Source organism: Mus musculus, chromosome 10 (assembly GCF_000001635.26).
Source record: "Mus musculus strain C57BL/6J chromosome 10, GRCm38.p6 C57BL/6J".
Classification (NCBI taxonomy): Eukaryota; Metazoa; Chordata; class Mammalia; order Rodentia; family Muridae; genus Mus; species Mus musculus.
This window is the reverse complement of record NC_000076.6, coordinates 129,030,836-129,052,135: the sequence shown is the minus strand read 5'-3', so window position 1 is coordinate 129,052,135 and position 21,300 is coordinate 129,030,836. Positions and strand designations below refer to the sequence as shown.

The following is a 21,300-nucleotide window of genomic DNA, read 5'->3' as shown; positions in this document are numbered from 1 at the left end:
GATATAGCTGTCTCTTGTGAGACTTGGCCGGGGCCTAGCAAACACATAAGTAGATGCTCACAGTCAGCTATTGGATGGATCACAGGGTCCTCAATGGAGGAGCTAGATAAAGTATCCAAGGAGCTAAAGAGATCTGCAACCCTGCAGGTGCAACAACATTATGAACTAACCAGTACCCCGGAGCTCTTGTCTCTAGCTGCATATGTATCAAAAGATGGCCTAGTCGGCCATCACTGGAAAGAGAGGCCCATTGGACATGCAAACTTTATATGCCCCAGTACAGGGGAATGCCAGGGCCAAAAAATGGGAATGGGTGAGTAGGGAAGTGGTGGGAAGGGTATGGGGGACTTTTGGGATAGCATTCTAAATGTAATTGAGAAAAATATGTAATAATAAAAAATATTTTTTAAAAAAAGACAAAAAGGCCACCAACAGATTGGGAAAGGATCTTTACCAATCCTAAATCTGATAGTGGACTAATATCCAATATATACAAAGAACTCAAGAAGCTGGACTCCAGAAAATCAAATAACCCCATTAAAAAATGGGGCTCAGAGCTAAACAAAGAATTCTCACCTGAGGAATATCAAATGGCTGAAAAGCACCTGAAAAAATGTTAAACATCCTTAATCATCAGGGAAATGCAAATCAAAACAACCCTGAGATTCTACCTCACACCAGCCAGAATGGCTAAGATCAAAAATGTAGGTGACTGTGAGCATCTGCTTCTGTATTTGCCAGAGACTGGCATAGCCTCACAAGAGAGAGCTATATCAGGGTCCTATCAGCAAAATCTTTCCGGCATATAGAGCCCCTAATAAAGGAGTTAGAGAAAGCACCCAAGGAGCTTATGAGGTCTGCAAACCTATAGGAGGAACAATGATATGAACTAACCAGTACCTGCCAGAGCTGTCTCTCTGGTTGCATATGTAGCAGAGGATGGCCTAGTCGGCCATCAATGAGAGGAGAGGCCCTTGATCTTGTGAAGATCATATGCCCCAGTACAGGGGAATGCCAGGGCCAGGAAGCAGGAGTAGGTGTGTTGGGGAGCAGGGCAGGGAGGGGGGGTATAGGGTACATTGGGGATAGCATTTGAAGTGTAAGTGAAGAAAATATCTAAGAAAAAAGAAAAAAGAAAAAAGTATGATGACAAATATTATGAAAATTCTATAATTATACATATCATTTTGCATGCTAACAAGACAAGTTGGTTACCATGCTACATTTTGCTTGACCACATTTTCTTGGTTTCACAACCCTAAGAATTGAATGACATTTTGTAGATATTTTGCCCTGTGCAAATCTAATGTTTATTAGCAAGTAGATGATTAACCAGATAATTTCAACCTCAGGAAGTTGTCCCTAAGTGGAAATATTGTATATGCACAACTTAAGACCCTCTTTTCCTTAAACTGGAGATTTGTGAGTTTTTCCTTAGAAACTCATGGGCTGACATATATCTCTACTCTTACTTTACTTTGAGCATAACACTTTTACCTGTTTTATGTTTCACTTCTGTATTTTCCCTCAAAAAATGAAAACTGCTATTTACTGCCTTTGGCAAAAGTATATGCATGGGCTATAGAATAACAGGCTGGTTGTGCTTAGAAAATATGGCGTTTCAGAACCTTCATGACCACAAAATCTTCCACCCAGTCTTCCTCTCCACAGCCAGGACCAGCTGTGACTACACACTGAGAAATTAAAATCTAATGACTCCATACTTCCTCCACAAGTGATGCTCCTTTTAACTTCAGTAACCCAACAGCCAACCTCCAAGCTAGACCCTCTGGACTTTCTCCCTTGCTGTAGTGTAAGATTGTCCACAATATTATCAACAAAGAACACTCATTAGCTTCTTCCAAACCAGGATCCCCAGGGCTGCTTAAACTTCTTCACTCAATTGATCCCCCAGTGCATGTTCTCAGCACAGCAGATGTAAATTGTGCCACTCTGGGTAAAGCATCATCTGGGGTTAACACTGGGTTCATATTCTACCTTCTGAGGTCATCATGGACTAAAATAATCTAGGACTACTTTTCTCCTCAAAGTCCTTCTAATTATTGGCCCTATTTTTTAAACATAGGATGTCCAAACACTTTGATTCTGCCTCAGTTGACTGAGTTAGGAAACAGAGATCATCAAGTCCCTACTACATTGAGAAGAGACAAGAAGGCAGAAGGCTAATTCTTAGGACAAGGAGCCCTAGAAGGTCTTGGATTTCTATAACACAGAATGATAGCAACAAATGCGGGAAATGCAATATAACTTATATTATTGTCTAATTGTGTAGTCTATCATTTTATCCAACTCTTAGGACTTTTAGGGTTAAATTTCTACTATAACTTTTTGGATAGTCAAGTAAGGAAATGTCTTCCACGTTTACAGCTTCAATGACATCCCTTCTCTGTGGTTGTGAATCCTGAGACAGATGCAGATGTAAACGTTCAACCTCTTCTAGAAGATTCCAGGTTGGTAACTAAAAGAATAGAGTATTCACTATGTCGATATTTTTATTATTTTCTATATATATGTGTGTTTTCCCTGTGTGCATGTCTATGCACTCAAGTCTACCACTCAAGTGCCTAGTGGTTGTGGAGGGAGAGCATTGGCTCCCCTGGAACTGGAGTTTGATGGTTATGGGCCTCCATGTCAGTGTCAAGGCAGCCAGTGCTCCTAACCTCTCATCCATCTGTCCAGCCCCATGTGTAATCTTTCTGGATTCTTTATTTCAACTATGGATTTCAATCCACCCAGGTCATTATGTCAATATAGTGAATTGCAACCAATATTTGAAAATTAATTTAAGTATAATAAAATAAAAGTGAAAATATATTTCATGTATAGCAAAAGTATCCTGTAAATTTTATATATGTGTGTGTGTGTGTGTGTGTGTGTATAATTAGAATTAATTCTGTTTAAAATTCTTAATATCTGGTACTTTAGAATTTTTACTAAAACCATAACTAGGAACCACCCTTAATTAATCAATAAGGAAGTTCCCAGATAAAGTGACCTTTTAATTATATGAGCTCACAAATAAGGAAATTTGAATTGTACATGAATTGTCACATATAAATTCTCTTTAAAGACCTTATATCTAGTAGTTGTGACACATACTGTAATCCTAGAACTTGAGAGGTGGAGGCAGAACAATCAGACATTTAAGGGTATCCTTGATTATACATTTTGATGACAGCCCAGGCTACATGAGATCTTGCCTCAATGAGTGAGAAACAGACAGAAGAATGAAAGAATGAAAGGAAGGAAGGAAGGAAGGAAGGAAGGAAGGAAGGAAGGAAGGAAGGAAGGAAGGAAGGGAAGAGGGGTGTCATGGCTTCATGTGATTCCCTGCAACATGTTTTATATGTGGTTTAGCATATTATCAAAGAAAACTAACCTAGAAATTAATTAATCCTGCTTTTAAAAGCCTGTTTTAAAAGTTCCTAGGTTCCTAAAATTCCTTCATATATTAATAAAATTTCTCCATTCTTATAGCAAAGTAAAACTCTAAAGACTGTGAATGCATTTGAATGAGTACATACAGTCTGTTATTCTAAATCTCATACTTGATTGACCCACAGCAGGTATGTAGAGGTAACAGAGTGACATATTGCTAATGCACAGATCTGTGACTACTAACAAACAGACACGTTCAAAACAGACTTGGGGCATTTTGAGTAGAAATGAAAAGCTGTCCATTTAAACAGCAAGAAAATTAAGGGAGTTAAAAAAGAGAAACATGAGTGATTGCTATAAACATGGAATATTAAATTAAAATGCCAAATAGAAAGAGGACTGGACTAGAACCTGTCACTTGACAAAGGAATGACCCTCAGTTATTTCAACCACACAGAACAGTCCCCTCATTCAGGAGCGGTAGACTAACACAAATGGAACTGCATGCTCTGAGGTTTGTCTGTCTGTCTGTCTGTCTGTGTCTGTCAATGTGTGTCTCTATGTGTGTGTCTGTGTGTGTATGTGTGTCTGTATGTATGTGTATGTGGGTATGTATGTGTATATGTATGTATGTCTATGTATGTGAGTATATATATGTGTCTGTGTGCATGTGAGTTTATGTGTCTATATGTATGTGTGTCTATGTGTATGAGCATATGTGTCTGTGAGTATGTCTGTTTGAGTGTATGAGTGTGGTGTGTGTGTGTGTGTGTGTGCTCACTAGCATATGTGCGTGCATGCATCCTTTTGTTTTTAGTTTTGTTTGGGATTTGGTTGAATAGAAAGAAAAAACATGAAGTTGGGAGGATAGGGAGATAGAAAAAGATCTAGGAAGGGTTGGGTATTGTATGAAATTCTCAAGAAATAAAGAGAAACCTTTTTAAAAGAAAGGCAAGCAATAATGCTAGTGACAATAAGTTTGTGACTGTTCTGAAAAGATGTAGCAGCCTCAGGCACTTGCTAATCATCTGATGTTGTACTGCCATTTTCTGCTAAAAGGAAGGGGGATTCTAAGGGTCTGGAGGCTCAGACAATTACAAGACTCACAAGACCCCACTCTGGGCTTGCCAAGCAGTAAACAATTGCTGGAGGAGGGTAGACCCAGTGGAGATGTCTGTAAGCAGCTGGGGCATCTCCAGTGGTGAAGCTTGCATGAGCCATTACCCATGTCCTGATGGGCTCCTCTGTGATGTGGCTGCCTTTGTGTCACCAATGGGCCCAAGAGTAATGTGTTAGCTCTCCAAGAGAGACTTTAATGCAGCCATTTCTATCATGTTATCAATATTCCCTCTGGGTTGAATATAGGTTTGCTTACATCTCCTCAAGAAAAGTCGCCCCCGCTGATCACACAGACATATTAGACATTGTTTGTGAGGCAGATATTTCTTTTATGCTGGCCCAAGAGAGAGCTCCATGTGAGGAAATGCAAGAATTTTCTTTCATAGGATATAAATGGGAATAGGAAGGACCAAGAAAATGGGCCATTAGCCTGGGAAAGCTCATGGTCGGTTTCATTCTGTCTTCTGCAGGTTCCACTGGTGCTCATCAGAACACCTCTAACTTTCTCACCCTGATTACTCTTTTTCATCTTGACACTCAGGTTTGTTTTCCCAAAATGAAAAATAAAACTTCATTGACTGAATTCATCCTTCTAGGACTCACGGATGTCCCTGAACTTCAGGTGGCAGTTTTCACTTTTCTTCTTCTTGCCTATGTATTCAGCATGATTGGAAACCTGACCATCCTCGTCCTCACCCTGCTGGATTCGCACCTTCACACTCCCATGTATTTCTTCCTCCGGAACTTCTCCTTCCTAGAAATTTCTTTCACAAACATCTTCATCCCCAGGGTCCTGGTCAGCATTACAACGGGAAACAAGAGTATTAGCTTTGCTGGCTGCTTTGCTCAGTATTTCTTTGCCATCTTTCTTGGAGCAACAGAGTTTTATCTCCTGGCTGCTATGTCCTATGATCGCTATGTGGCCATATGCAAACCCCTGCACTACATGGCAATCATGAGCAACAGAGTCTGTACCCATCTGGTTCTCTGCTCTTGGCTGGCTGGGTTGATGGTCATTATACCTCCCATCACTTTGATGAGTCAGCAGAACTTCTGTGCATCCAACAGGCTAAATCATTATTTCTGTGACTTTGAGCCTCTTCGAAAACTCTCCTGTTCTGACACAAGCCTCATTGAAAAAGTTGTCTTTCTCGTGGCATCTGTGACCCTGGTGGTGACTCTAATGCTGGTAACTCTCTCCTATACATTCATCATCAAGACAATTCTCAAGCTCCCTTCAGCCCAACAAAGGACAAAGGCTTTTTCCACGTGTTCTTCCCACATGATTGTTATCTCCCTCTCTTATGGGAGCTGCTTCTTCATATATGTTAAGCCTTCAGCAAAAGTAGGGGGCACATTCGATAAAGGAGTAGCCCTTTTCATTACTTCAGTTGCTCCTTTATTGAATCCCTTCATTTATACCCTAAGGAACCAACAGGTGAAGCAAGCATTCAAAGATACAATCAAAAAGCTTGTGAATCTTTAAAGAATTCAAGAACTGAACTCTTAATGAATGAGTTCCTACTGTGTGCCAAGCTCTCTCTCACTGACTAGGTACCCAATTAAGAGATTGACTCTAGTGTGAAAGTTGAAGACACATTTCAGCCTATTGAGTGTTAATGTTATGATCTAAATAAGATTTTTAAACTGAAAGGCAATTGAATTACTCAGTTGTCTGAACTAGAATCAACAAATACCATCACAAGGAACGACATTTAAACTGAGTCCTGGAAAGTAGGAATAACACAAAATAGAAAAGAGGAATCAAGATCAAAGGAATATTGCAAATTGGCATGTGAAATTTCAATCCAAGGAACTGAAAAAGAAATCTTATTAATTTCCCACAGACCAAATTCACTAAGGAAAAATAAGAGGAACTATTTTGGTTTCAAACTAAATTAATTCCTCACTTAAAGTAAATTACACATCCATAGTGTTCGGGCATCTGAAATTGGATCTGATCTATGAATTTTTAGCAATTACAATCATATAGAATCTACACTGTAGATAACTGATTATGTAGAAATAGAGAAGATTGTATAGGAAAACACTCTTTGGTAGAACTCAAACATTAAATGTTAAAGATCCTCTCAAATTTAAATGTTAAAAAAGCAAAAGGGAATAATTAGAAAAGTAATAAACATTCATGTAGAGAGTACCTGAGTGCAGTTGCATATACACTTAGTGCCAGCATATGGAAGATACAGGCAGACTGATCTCTGTAAGTTCAAAGCCAACCTAATCTACATAGTGAGCTCCAGGCCAGCCAAAGCTACAAAGTGATACAGTAAATAAATTAACAAACAAACAAACACACACACACAAATAGTCTCAAGAAACATAGATCGCATGGGTTGCTCTGGGTGGCAGTTGTGCATGCCTTTAACCTCAGAACTCAGAAGGCAGAGGCAGTCATATCTCTAAATTTGAGGTCAGTCTGGTCTACAGAATGAGTTCCAGAACAGCCAGGGCTACACAGAGAAATCCTGTCTCAAAAAAATTAAGATTTATATAAGAAGCATAGGCTGCTGGAAACATGAAATGCTACAGAGAGTACTGTAAAGATGTATGGGAAAGCAGTCAAAATTTATTTGATCTTAGCCATCTTCAAATGTGGACACTTATTACTGTAAAGTTTCCTCGTAGGACAGTCTTGTACACCGTCTTGTCCTCACTGTGTTCTTTTTTTCTCAGTGAGCTCATGTACTTTTTATTGCTGTTAATATCCAGCTTTTTTTCACTGCAATCAAACAGAATATAGGGTGTAATTTTATTTTTTCATATTTGTTGAGACTTACTTTGTATACTAATATTTGAGCAATTTTATTAGAAAGCTTCATGTGCTGTTTATTTGTGCTCTGTAATGGGTAGAATGTTTGATAGGTATCTTCTAAATACATTTGGTTTATAAGAATATAAATCCAATGTTTCTGGAGGTTTTTTGTGTTCTTTTTTTTTTTCAGAGCTAGAGGGTTGTCCGGATGACTTATCTATGATGAAGCTACAGTATTGAAGTCACCCACAGTCACTGTGCTGTGGTTAATTTCTTGGATTAACATCTACTAGTATTTATAGTCTAAAATAAATGTGCCTGTCATTGGAGTGCATATGTTTAAATTGTAATATCCTTTTGGTATATTATTTCATTAATATTTGTACAGTAACCTTCATTGGGTCTTCTGAATATTTTTAGCATGAAGTCGATTTTGCCAGATGTGAGAATATCTACTAATGTTTGCCTTTTACTTCCATTTGCTTGGAATATCATTTTCTGCCTGTTTACCCTGAGTAACTTGACCATACACAATTACCAATCTAAGGTCCATGTCTAACTCTAAATTCCAGAAAAAGAGATCATAATTCTTTGAGTTGATCTCCAGTCTATGCCTAGTGGATATTACTATGGTCTAGTTCATTATTCTCCAGTTTTCCCAAAATGAAGTGTGATTTTGGATGAGCTAACCCACAATATCTACTATAGAACAATCTCTTTCTAGCCTCCTAGATCAAGTATTACCCACAAAGAAATGCTACTCAAAAGTCTGTAGTAGCTTGCACAAGCCTTTCTTCCTTATCATACTGTTCTTGCTTTATTATTACCTCTATGATTTTTTTTATTTCTACTCTAATAGTGTATATGTGTGGCCCTTCAGTAACCTCTCATGTAATGGCTCTCTAACGACTTGTGTATGCTCTAATTATGTATCACATTAGCTTCCTCAAATGTTTATGATTGCCACATATCTAAAGTCAAATGAGTTGGGGGCAAAGCTTCACAGGGTAAAAGTAGATTGGTTGTCTATAAGCAGCCTCAAATCAGCAAACAGAAGCTAAAATTGCTGTTACATACAGGTCCTTGGCCAAGGCAAGCGCTGACCTTTCCAAGACCTTGTGCCTCTCCATCAGCAAAGCTGAAAACCCTCTCATCAAAGGGACATTCAACAGGGGTTGGGAGAATCACATGGCAATTATCTCCATGTAGAAATCTAGAGACTGGGGCTGGTTGGATTTTTTTTTTTTTTAATGTTACAAATGTTTAAGCAGGAATGCCCATAAGTACTTTGAAGGACAGTCTTTTGGAGGAAACAAAAGAAAGACACAGGATCCCTAATCTCCCATCACAAGACTATTATCAAGGTACAAGTGCTATTCAGGGGGGTGGGGGGCCAGGAAGAACGATGCTGCAACAGGATCCTTCTGCACACGTTTATTGGGAGAGCTTGATTGTAGAAGCGAAAAGACCCTGAGCCCAGAACTGGTGCTGCTTACATAGGCCTAGGAGAGGCGTGTCTCACATCTGATTGGTTAACTTGTCTTGGCAAAAGAACCTTCACTGCCTATGTATGTTTGGTGGCCAGCAGTAGCCAACTGCTACTCTGCAACTGCCACTCTCAACAGCTTCCCACATCTCCTCCTTTTTGTTTTAATAAAATGAGGCTGGTCTAGGCCTGTGCAATTATGTCCATCCGCCGTGGCTCCTGTTTTAGGTCGTTCCTCTAATGTCATAGCCTTTCCCGTCATAGGGTAACCCTATCGCCACTGGGCCCCGTGTCTTAGGTTGGTCTGTGCATGAGGAAAGTTGCCCGTCTCTGGATACTGCAGTACTGTGTGACAGTAACTGCTAAATGACCTAGGGCAAACTTATGGCCCACAAAGGTATACTTATCCCGGTCTCAATCATCAGGAGCAGGATCATCTTCAGATTCATCTTGATCTTTCACGAACCCAAAGTGGATTTTCTTCACCCAGTACCACCGTTCCTCAGCTGAAGAGTTCTGAATCCACGCAGTTGGATCCTTCTCAGCAGTCTGTTTTGCAGGAACACGTCATTACCACCGTTCCCCAGCTGAAGAGTTCTGAATCCATGCTGGATCCTTCTCAGCAGTCTGTTTTATGGGAACCCTTATTACCACCGTTCCCCAGCTGAAGAGTTCTGAATCCACGCTGGATCCTTCTCAGCAATCTGTTTTACGGGAACCTTTATTACCACCATTCCCCAGCTGAAGAGTTCTGAATCCATGCAGTCGGATCCTTCTCAGCAGTCTGTTTTATGGGAACCTTTATTACCACCGTTCCCCAGCTGAAGAGTTCTGAATCCACGCTGGATCCTTCTCAGCAGTCTGTTTCACGGGAACCTTTATTACCACTGTTCCCCAGCTGAAGAGTTCTGAATCCATGCTGGATCCTTCTCAGCAGTCTGTTTTATCGGAACCTTTATTAACCGCTCCTTCCCCGTGATGCAGTTCTGAATCCTCCCTGTAGCAGGGGGTCTTCGCTCGTGCCTGAAGATGTTTCTTTTCCCGGGTTTTCGGCACCACTTCTTGCACGCACTCGACTGGCCAGGAAGAACTACGCTGCAACAGGATCCTTCTGCACACGTTTATTGGGAGAGCTTGATTGTAGAGACGAAAGACCCTGAGCCCAGAACTGGTGCTGCTTACATAGGCCTAGGAGAGGCGTGTCTCACATCTGATTGGTTAACTTGTCTTGGCAAAAGAACCTTCACTGCCTATGTATGTGTGGTGGCCAGCAGTAGCCAACTGCTACTCTGCAACTGCCACTCTGCAACGGCTTCCCACAGGGAGGGACTGCAGGGCGAGGTGCTACAACCTGCCCATCACCCATGCTCCTTGAACAACGTGTGAGTTTGCCACAGCAACAGAAAGCAAAAGCATTATGACCAACACAAAATCAACTGCACAGAAAACATCTTATTTCCTATTTCCTGCTATTATTTTTAATCATTATTGTCACTATCATTTATTTAAGACTTTTGTAGTTTGCTAATTTTCTTATCTTTTATCATTTCATGCATGTTTATAATGAATTTGGTCTTCTTCACCTCCCACTGGCCTATTTCAACATTCTCCTTCACCCACCAAAACCCTTCTTCCAAATAAATCCCTCAACTTTCTTGGTTGTTGTTGTTGTTGTTGTTGTTGTTGTTGTTTAGTTATGTTGATTGGTTTGGGTTTGGTTTGTTTTTTTCTTTTTTTTTATTACATATTTTCCTCAATTACATTTCCAATGCTATCCCAAAAGTCCCCCATACCCTCCCCCACCCCACTTCCCTACCCACCCATTCCCATTTTTTTGGCCCTGGCGTTCCCCTGTACTGGGGTATATAAAGTTTGCGTGTCCAATGGGCCTCTCTTTCCAGTGATGGCTGACTAGGCCATCTTTTGATACATATGCAGCTAGAGTCAAGAGCTCCAGGGTACTGGTTAGTTCATAATGTTGTTCCACCTATAAGGTTGCAGATTCCTTTAGCTCCTTGGGTACTTTCTCTAGCTCCTCCATTGGGAGCCCTGTGATCCATCCACTAGCTGACTGTAAGCATCCACTTGTTTCCCACTGAATTTCAGTAGACATTTTTAAATTTTTATTTTATTTTAATTTATTTTTTACACTTCATATTCCATTTTTCTCCCCACACACACACCCTCTGTCTCTTCCATATCCCACATCTCCTCCCTCCCCACCCTGTCTCCATGTGGATGCCCCCCCCACCCCACCTGACCTCTAAATTCCCTGGGGCCTCCAGTCTCTTGAGGATTAGGTGAATCATCTCTGAATGAACACAGACCCGGGATTACTCTACTGTATGTGTGTTGGGGGCCTTGTATCAGCTGGTGTATGCTGTCCTTTTGGTGGTCCAGTGTTTGAGAGATCTCTGGGGTCCAGATTAATTGAGACTGCTGGACCTCCTACAGGATCGTCCTTCTCCTCAGCTTCTTTCAGTCTTCCCTAACTCAACAACTGGGGTCAGCTGCTTCTGTCCATTGGTCAGGTTCAAATATCTGCATCTGACTCTTTCAGTTGCTTGTTGGGTCTTTCACAGAGCAGTCATGATAGATCCCTTATTGTGAGCTCTCCATAGCCTCAGTAATAGTGTCAGGCCTTGGGACCTCCTCTTGAGCTGGATCCCACTTTAGATCTGTCACTGGACCTTCTTTTCCTCAGACTCTGATCCATTTCCACCCACAAATCTTGATTATTCCCATGAGCATGGATGAGCCTACCACAATCTTATCCCTTACCATAGTCAAGCCCCACCTCAGAAGCCCTGCAATTTCCTCCACAGAGGTTTGGTCATGTCATGGGTATAGTCTATTCCATATTGGGCTGAAAAACTTCCATCTCCTGTAAAGACAAGAAGTCCACCACGTCATCAAAGTAGAAAACCACGTCTGAGGTAGCCAATGAGAAATTAAAATCCAAGGAGAGAGATGGAGGTTCAAATTCCTTATCATCCAAGCATGGTATTATGATTTCTCTTAGCCTCGGTACTAGAACTCAGTGGTTATCAGGTAATTGTCACTTCCTCTGGGAAACTCCATCTTCTCACAACCACTACCAGAGTCTCAGGGCCCTCATTGTTCCCAGCACCCCATTGGGCTAATTAGGGCTTCATGCATGAACATACGAGAACATTATTTGCAGGATCATAAACATCTTGGCAGTGGCTACTAAAGTAAAGAACATGACTCTTCTTCCTTCATTTGCTGATGGCTTCTTGTTAGATTCCTCAGAGCCTTTTTGAACTTCTTCACCATTCTACTATTAAAAGCTCAAGTTAAAGGCTCTTGGCAACTACTACTGCTCATTAGCACACTCTAGATGTGGGCCTCCTGAGATTTTTCACTTCTTTCCTCAACTGACAAGCCTAGGGTCTCCTCGGAATTGAGTTGTTTAAATATGCTTTAGAAATGAGCTCTAGTGAAATGTTCTTATAGTCTGAGTTATTCAGAGGACCGAGACAAGATCACTTGAACTCATAGCAAGACCCTGTTTCAAACAAATAGGCAAATTAATAAGACTGCTGCACTAAAGATGCTCAAATCTGCTAATCAGAGAGAAAGCACATAACCAGACTCAGACAAATTAGAACACAGAAAGTGGGGCTCTGAAGACATACTCCTTTGTGGGGATTTTATTCACATTTTATTACTTCATAACTTGAATGAGTCACAGTAAAGAGATGCTAGATGGGCAGCTATCAGTAAATTAATACATTTATGTTAACATGGAAGGAAGTGACAACTGAATGCTAAATTGATAAATAGTAAGATGAGTAGGCTTGGCCTATTAAAGTTTCTTAAATTTGTGAATTGTTGTGAATAGTTATTTCATTAAAAAGCAATGATGGACAAGCAGGCAAGTTAAGCTTTACACCACTTTCCATCCATTCTTGTCTCTTAAGTCACGATGCTTCTCACGGACACTCAGGATTAGAATCACACAGAATTTGTTCTACAAGCCAAAGGTACGTATAGTCTGACTTTATAGCTGCATTAACATTACTTTTTGTGATGTTAAATCATGAAGTTGTACCTCTTTTTATTAAAACACATGTTTGTTTTGCAACATTGAAACAACAATGACAGATATAAAACAAAATGGCTCCAGTTAATGATTTCTACCTTCAGATCTGTGTGACCATGCCCGTAGCACTGTATCAAATACATCTTTCCAAATGAGTTTGATAAGTGTTTTTCCATTCATTTTTATTGATCTATACTTCATTTTGTAATTCATAGATACCAAAAGTTATATTAATGCTAGTTCACGTTGTTTCCAACTTTTAGTGAGGCATGACAGTGCATATTTCTAAGCTCAGTACTTATATTCTTGGGAGACTGATACAGGAAGTAGAGGGAGATTGAGGCCAGCCTGAGCTACACAGCACAATTCTGACTCAATTTCTCTCAACTTTTATTATTTACAAAGCCAAAACAAATACCTTTGCAAAATTACTAGTGCAGAATTATATAGAATGTGCACATACTGTTTCAAATGATAACATGGAACTCTTTACAAAAATAATAATAGTTACCAGGAGATGTCAGAGTCTGGAACTTCTAGAAGATTGCACTCTATGACTTGTTAATTGTACATTCTTGGAGACAACACAAAAGATATGTCCCTGAAGTTTCAGATATGCTCAGCAATGGGTCATGGGGTTTCTTTATTACAGTGACCTTGAAAATCAAAACCATATAAAGTACAAAAGATTGTTGATAGTCAAGGCTTCTGAGTGGAACACTAACCTTTCTGTAAAAGAGTAACAGGACCAGTGATGTGGAGTACCTTTCCTGTTTATGTGCTGAGAATATTCTATAAAGAGAAGGAAAGAGACAGAACCTATCCAGGAGGATGAGGGAATATGAGAGGAAGTCCCAGTCACGGACAAGTCCCTCCCCAGACAGGAGAATGCAAAGCATTACCTAAAAGTCCCTCCTGAAATCATTTGATCTCTCTCCTTCCCTAACAGATCACTCATTGCACTGAAAACTTAACACAGGGATAATTCTATGACAAAATAAGCTTTATACACACTGTCTTTCCAGCCAATTTCCAATGCTGTGTGGGACAGAACTGATGTTTTCTCCCCAAGTCCACTCAGTTCATCTGTTCACAAGGTATTCTTTGCTGTGTTCTCATACAACTCATAAAACTGTTCTTGATCCACTGTAACAGCTCTTTAATAAACATCTGCAGTGCTCTCTTGGTGTCAATGAATAGCTTTACTTTGGGTTTGTATGAAATATCCTTATTTACCCATGAATTTTTAGAGAGAGTTTATTCTGAGTATACATCATTCTATGTTTTCCAGCTTTTAGAACGAGAGATCTGAGGCTACCCTGTTGTTTCTGCCTGGGTGTGAGTTTTGTCCCTTACACCTTTTGGTAAAGTTTCTTTAATTTTTTTTTTTTGATTTTTCAAGACAGGGTTTCTCTGTGTAGTCCTGGCTGTCCTGGAACTCACTCTGTAGACCAGGCTGGCCTTGAACTCAGAAATCTGCCTGCCTCTGCCTCCCAAGTGCTGGGACTAAAGGTATGCGCCACCACCGCCCAGCTGTTTCTTTACTTTTTACTCTTGACATATTCCCATATGCTCTGGAAAGATTCTGGTCTGGTCTTGTCTATTTAAGGTCCTAAATGCTCTCTGTGTTTAGAGTCTATTTTGTTCTCTTGGTTTGGAGTATTTCTACTATAATTAAATTGAATAAAATATCTATGTCCAGTGACTGTATCAGCTCCCTCTTCAGTGGGTCCTTAGCTTTGGGCTCTTGAATTTCACAGACTTCTTAGAAATTTGAATCAAATTCATTCCATGTTTCCCTTTCTATATGTCAGAATATGTTATCATCCCATGTTTGTCCTCCATTCTTAACATTTATTCTTCTGAATGATCTTTTATTAATGTTTTCTGCTATTCTGCTTTTAGTTGTTTGATTCTTCCATTTCTAAATTTTCTGTTTAGTTCTTTCTCAGTTCTGTTTAGTTTCTCCATTTCCTTGCTCAATCCTCCTTTGTTTTTGTTGAATTTCTCCAAGTTATTGACCTTTTTATTAACTTTGGTAACTTTCTTGTCTGGGTGTTGAATTGATTTTCTTACTTTGCTAATGAGTTTATTTGAGTCACCTATAGTGTCCTTGACTCTTTTATAAATGGACTCTGCATTTCCTCTCTGATCTTTCATCTATGTTCTAGTCCTAGTGCCTTTCTTTGTATTGAGATTGTAAGAAGCATCCAGAGTATAGAGATTTGCACAGGTGAAGAGCCTGCCTTTGTCTAGTTGTCAAGTATTCCTCTGGAGCTTCAGAATTTGGAGGCTTTACAACACTGTAGGGCAGGTAGGTGGCTCAGAAGTTGATTGACCTGAGCTCAGACTTGAGGCTGTCAAACTCAAGTAATAATCTCAGCTAAAACCTACTCCCTCCCTGAGGGTGGAGCCATTCACATCACTCTCTGAGCCAAGCCTCCTGCAATTTGTCAGCACCTGGCCCTCCTGCTCTCCATTCTTGCCCCCTTAGGCTGTGTCTCACTCTGAGGCTGTGGCTGGTTCAATTCAGGTTCTCTGATTTCTAGTGATTCTTGGTTCTCAAACACCAACAGTATCTCAGTTTTGAGTAATAGGGTTTCTCTAAGAAATGCCATCTGTGGTGGTTTGGATATGCTTAGCCCATGGGAAGTAGCACTATTGGAGGTGTGGCATCATTGGAGGAAGTATGTCACTGTGGACGTGGGGCTTTGAGGTCTCATATATGTGCTCTCATCTGGCCAGTGTGATCCAGAGCCTCCTCCTAACTGATTTCATGATGATGATGAACTGAACCTCTGAAATTATGAACCAGCCCCAATTAAATGGTTGCCTTAATAGAAGTTACCTCAGTCATAGTGTCTCTTCACAATAATAAAACACTAAATAAGACACCATCCTTCCACTGCCCTCTAAATCATACAGAATGGCCACTGATGACCCCCAAATTGCAAAGTAATTACCATGTCACCAAAATGGAGAGATGCAATCAAAGCTGTTGAGGGCTTTGAGATCATCCTGACGTCAGAACTGACAAAGAATTCTCATCTGACTTGATTTTAGATAAGAATCAGCTCCCCCACCACTGCCCACTATCATAGATCCTCTAGGGTGGAGCTTCAGTTGTCCAGTGAGCTCTTTTCCATGCCTTGACTGTGTTTTTCTTTGCACATTTAGACCCTATCACTACTGTGCACAATTTCCAAAGCTCTCCTTTTTCTCCTTCAGATGCTGTCTTTCTTATTTTGACTCTTCTGCACTGAGTCACACAAAGGCAACTTATAGCACATTATCTTATTCATAAGTCTCTAGAAGAAATATCTTTAAAAAATAGTGAATGCAGAAGATTGTGTCAAAATTATACATGGTGTTATCTACTGCATATACCTTTGAGAAGGAACTTAGAACTACAGAGCTATGGAAAAGACTGTAGGAAAAGTCAAGTAAATGGGGCTCTTATAATAATTCCATAACTATTCAGAAAAATACTCCTCATCTAAATGAAAGCTAATTCCTCAAGTTCTCAAAGTAGAATGTAAACAACCCCATCTATCTAAAGTTTTCATCAGAAACTCTTAAATGAGGTTTGTATCTTTTGACTTTATATTTTGTTTTCTAGCCACAATAAAACCACTTACCAATGAATATAAGTACAGGAGAAATGCAGGAACCGTAATCTAACAGGAGATGCATCATCTGCTCTTTTGCTGATACCATCTAAGATGGAAGAAATGGGACATGACAAGAAGATCCCCAAAGCCAAGGAACAGAAAGGATACTGGGAATGATGGACCACAAACTTCAAAACTCAGATGGAAGGTGGGGACTTTTCACTTAACTATAATTTTAATGAAATCATTTGCCTACTAAAAGGTTCTTCAATTGTGAGTTAACCTCATTTCTTCTCCCACTGGAGCCAAGTGAGTAATATAAGCAAGACATCATTACAGAATTAATTAACATAATAAAAGATCAAAAGTACAAGGATGCTTCAATTGTGTACTCTCTGATACCCTCACCAGTCTCCAATGAATAATTCCAATCCAACATCAAACAATTGGCCTTGGTTAAACTAAGTGGATCATTCAGAGGACAAAACTAAATATCCTGGGAAACTGACAGGTTGAGAGGAGGGGTGGGTGATAAAGGAGGGTGGGGGAGAGACAATAAGCAGAATGCATTATAAACATAAATGAAATTGTCAAAAAATGTAACTAAATTGTTTTTAAGTAGAGGCTAGTTCAAGTGAAACTTAAAAAGAGAAAATAATTTGGGTGTTTGTTTAGAAGAAAAGCATGCAGAAATTATAACTAAAAAAAAAAATTTTTTTTAAAGAAAAGCACCATAGAAAATTCTCAGGCTAGTAAGATGGCTCCTGCAGCCTGAGGGAAAGACGTTTCCTGCAATTCTGTAGAAAAAGATTAACCCATCTTAAATATTCTGGACTCCTGTCCTATCACTGACTCAACCCCTCTGTGTATTCACAGGCAGCCAGTGTTAGCCATTAAAAATCAGACTTTGACTGAATTCATTCTGCTGGGGCTCACAGACGCTCCAGAGCTTCAAGTCTGTGTTTTCCTATTTCTCCTCCTCACATACATACTCAGCGTTCTGGGGAACCTGACCATCATCGTCCTCACGCTGCTCGATTCCCACCTCCAGACACCCATGTACTTCTTCCTCAGGAACTTCTCCTTCCTCGAAATCTCCTTCACATCCACGTTTACTCCTCGAGTGCTCTTCAGCATCTCCACAGGAATCAAGACCATCAGCTTTGCTGGGTGCTTCACTCAGTACTTCTTCGCCATCCTCTTTGGAGCCACTGAGTTTTACCTCCTGACTGCCATGTCCTATGACCGCTATGTGGCCATCTGCAAGCCCCTGCACTACACCACCATCATGAGCAACAGGGTCTGCACCCTGCTGGTCCTCTGCTCTTGGATGAGTGGGTTCCTAATCATCTTATTCCCGATCATCCTGACCAGCCAATTGGATTTCTGTGCATCCAATGTGCTCAATCATTATTACTGTGACTATGGGCCCCTCATAGAAATAGCTTGTTCAGACACAAGGCTGCTGGAACTCTTTGACTTTGTCTTAGCAGTGGTGACCTTGATTGTCACTCTGGTGCTGGTGATTTTCTCCTACACACGCATCATCAGGACCATTCTGAAGATCCCATCTGCACAGCAGAGGAAGAAGGCATTTTCCACTTGTTCCTCCCACATGGTTGTCATCTCCCTCTCTTATGGAAGCTGCATCTTCATGTACATAAAGCCCTCAGCCACAGAAGGGGTTGCCTTCAGTAAATGTGTAGCTGTACTCAATACTTCAGTTGCCCCTTTACTGAACCCATTCATATACACTCTAAGGAATAAGCAGGTGAAGCAAAGCTTCAAGGATATCACTAGGAAGATTGTAAATCTCCAGTGAATCTGATGACCCCAGACTAAAGGGGAGTTCTGGACAATAGTTATTGAGTCCATCCTCACAGAAACTCAAGGCCAGCCTCTCCTCGCAGTTAATGCATCACCTGAGATGAATTTTTCATGAAGACATTTTAACTTTACATTTTTAGATATTTTTGAGCAAGATATATGTAGTGAGAATTTAAAAAAAAAAACAGCTATGTTACATGTAAAGTGTTTTTGTTTTAATCCCAGGTGTAAGATATGGGGTTGCTTCACATTCTCCACAGCAGCAGACTATTAGCCTCGTGCAGTGCTCTGACAGGGTGTGATTCTGACAGCTGCAGATAGTTTAATTCTGAAGTCTCTGGAAATGGAAAAAATGCCAGAGCCGACAGAGTAGCAGCACTGAACAAAAAGGAGGAGGAGGAGGAGGAGGAGGAGGAGGAGGAGGAGGAGGAGGAGGAGGAGAGAGGGGAGGCATGGCTGTTCCTCCTACAGGTTCCTGCTCCTGCTACTGATCTTGCTGGTGATCCAGAGAAAAGAAACAAGAAGTTGGAAATATCCTAACTATGAAGACTGGACTTGCCCCAAGGAACCCCTATCCATCAGGAAGTAGTTTAAAGAGACCTATGCCCTCTTTCCCCTCTAACCTTTCTCTCTTACCTAGTGTTGGAGTATTGGAAGGAATAAGGGTTGGAAGGTGGTAAAGATAAAAGAACCCAAATAAAATTTTAAAATATGCCTACAGATATTTAAAAATATGTGCAAAATGAAAAGTGTTGTTCTCCTCCTATCTCTCATAATATAGCTATTTAATAGAGAAATTCATTATTTGTTGTTAAATATGCTTGCTACAGGTATTTTAAACAAGTATAATATAGCTTAATAGGTAGTCAGTTTGGAAGCCAGTGACTAAAGGCACTTACCATCAAACATGACAACCTAAGTGCCACACCTGGTACTATCATGATAGAAAGAAGACTCCTGCAAAGTGTTCTGAGACTTCCACTCACAAGATGTTACACATGAGCATATACACACACATATACACACACATGCAAACACACACACATACACACACACACTACACATACACACAAAATATATGTAAAAAAGTAAGTTCTTAGTTTTTATTTTAGCAACACATTATTTTTGTTCAACTATGAGCAGTATTCATAATAAAATGGGAAAATTGTATGCAATAGCTTCAAATTTTAGATATTTACTTTTAATTTTTTTATTCTCTTACATGTTATTTATTCATTTTCTCTATATCTCCCCACTTGTGCTCTCCCTCTCCGTCCCACCCACCCCACCCCTCTGTGTGTGTGTGTGTGTGTGTGTGTGTGTGTGTGTGTGTGTGTGTGTTTACTGTGGGTGTGGGTTGTGCATGATAGTGGGTGGACACGCATGTCATGGCACAATGTGAAGGTCAGGTGATAGTTATGTGGTGCTGTCCTCTCTGTCTACCTTTGCGTGGGTTCTAGAGGTTGGTTCAGGTTGCCAGGCTTGTGCAAGAAGTGTCTTTACTCACTGAGAAATCTCTCCAGTCCTCTGTTTCTTCAATGTTAAATTTTTCATGGTAGAAATCTTTCATTTATTTGGTAAAGTTTATTCCAAAGGGGCTGGTGCGTTTGCTGCGTGTATGATGTTGTACTGTGACATGTTTTAGACTAGTGTCAGTGGGATCTTTTTTCTAGTCTTTTTTAGCCTGTTTATTATCAGTATATGTAACCTCCCATCAGGCTGAAGCAGGCTATGCCAGACTTTGACTTTGCTGCCACTAAGGAGATTACCTAGGGTGGAGCCTTCCTCCCTAGATCACTGTATTGTTCAGCCACTTTTGCTGTTCCTCTTCAAGATACTGCTACCTGTTGAGAGGCCCCAGAACTATTCCAGAGACTACGCCCTATCCTGCACTATCATCACTTGCAGCTGGATCCAAGCTCCAAGGATGAATTGGCAGGAATGGGCCTTCCCCGCCCCCCCCCCTTAATAAGCACATTTGCCATTAAACATTTGAGCTTTGATCAGGAACCTTGACTTAGCTCCATTTTTCTCTCATCCACCACCTAGTTTCCCTCTCTTTCAGCTCCGGCCTGCCACTCAGGTGTACCCTGTCCATGTGAGCCGCTGGCTGGCTCACAACAAGTATATACAAGGGCTACTGAGGTGCTTTTTTAAATATTTATTTTATTTATATGAGTACACTATAGATGTCTTCAGACATACCAGAAGAGGGCATCAGATCCCATTACAGATGGCTGTGAGCTACCATGTGGTTGCTAGGAAAAGAACTCAGGACCTCTGGAAGAGCAGTGAGTGCTCTTAACTACTGAGCCATCTCTCCAGCCCAGCTACTGAGTTTTGTATCCTGAAATTACGCTACAAAAAAATTATCAGTTCTAACATTTTCTGGTGGAGTCTTGAGTGTCTCACACATAAAGGATCTTACCTACAAATCAGGGGATTTTTGGCTTCTTAATTTCCCATTTATACCACTTTTATTTCTTTCTTGTCCATTTCTCTTGCTAAGATCTCAAGCACTATATTGAATATGAGTTGAGAAATTGGACATCCTGGTTTTAGTGGAAAAAACTATTCCCCTACTTGGCTTAATCTTAGATATAAGTTAGTTGTCAATAGATTCATGCTGAGGTGTTAGTTATTGTTGTTGTTGTTGTTGTTGTTGTTGTTGTTGTTGCTGCTGCTGCTGCTGCTGCTGCTGCTGCAATAAAAATACCATGACCAGAATCATCTCAAGAAAGAGTTTGTTTTGGCTGATAGTTCCTGAGAGCTACATGTCCATAATAATAGGGAAACTGTGCTGTCAGGAGTAGGAAGCTGAGAGATCACATCTCAACCAAACACAGGAAGCAGAAAGAGGGAACTGGAGTGGTCAGAGGCTAAAAACTGTCAAAGCCCACCTCCAAACATGTTCTTCTTCCAGCTAAACTTCCATCCTAAAAGTTCTATAATCTCCTTAAACACTGCTGCCAACTGTGTACCAAATGTCCTCCAAGGTCATACATGATCCTATGAAGGA

At 40.4% G+C, this 21,300-nt stretch overlaps 1 protein-coding gene and 1 pseudogene across 1 annotated transcript; both read left to right on the top strand.

Moving 5' to 3' along the window:
• The first annotated feature begins 5,074 nt into the window (after positions 1-5,074).
• Positions 5,075-6,004, top strand: Olfr765 (olfactory receptor 765). The gene has a single exon (NM_001085477.1). The coding sequence runs from the start codon at positions 5,075-5,077 to the stop codon at positions 6,002-6,004; it is 930 nt and encodes a 309-aa protein (NP_001078946.1).
• Positions 17,338-18,276, top strand: Olfr764-ps1 (olfactory receptor 764, pseudogene 1; annotated as a pseudogene).

Bases quoted from the DNA above. Each gene is read 5' to 3' on its own strand.
- Olfr765 (NM_001085477.1), top strand. From the start codon at position 5,075: ATGAAAAATAAAACTTCATTGACTGAATTCATCCTTCTAGGACTCACG.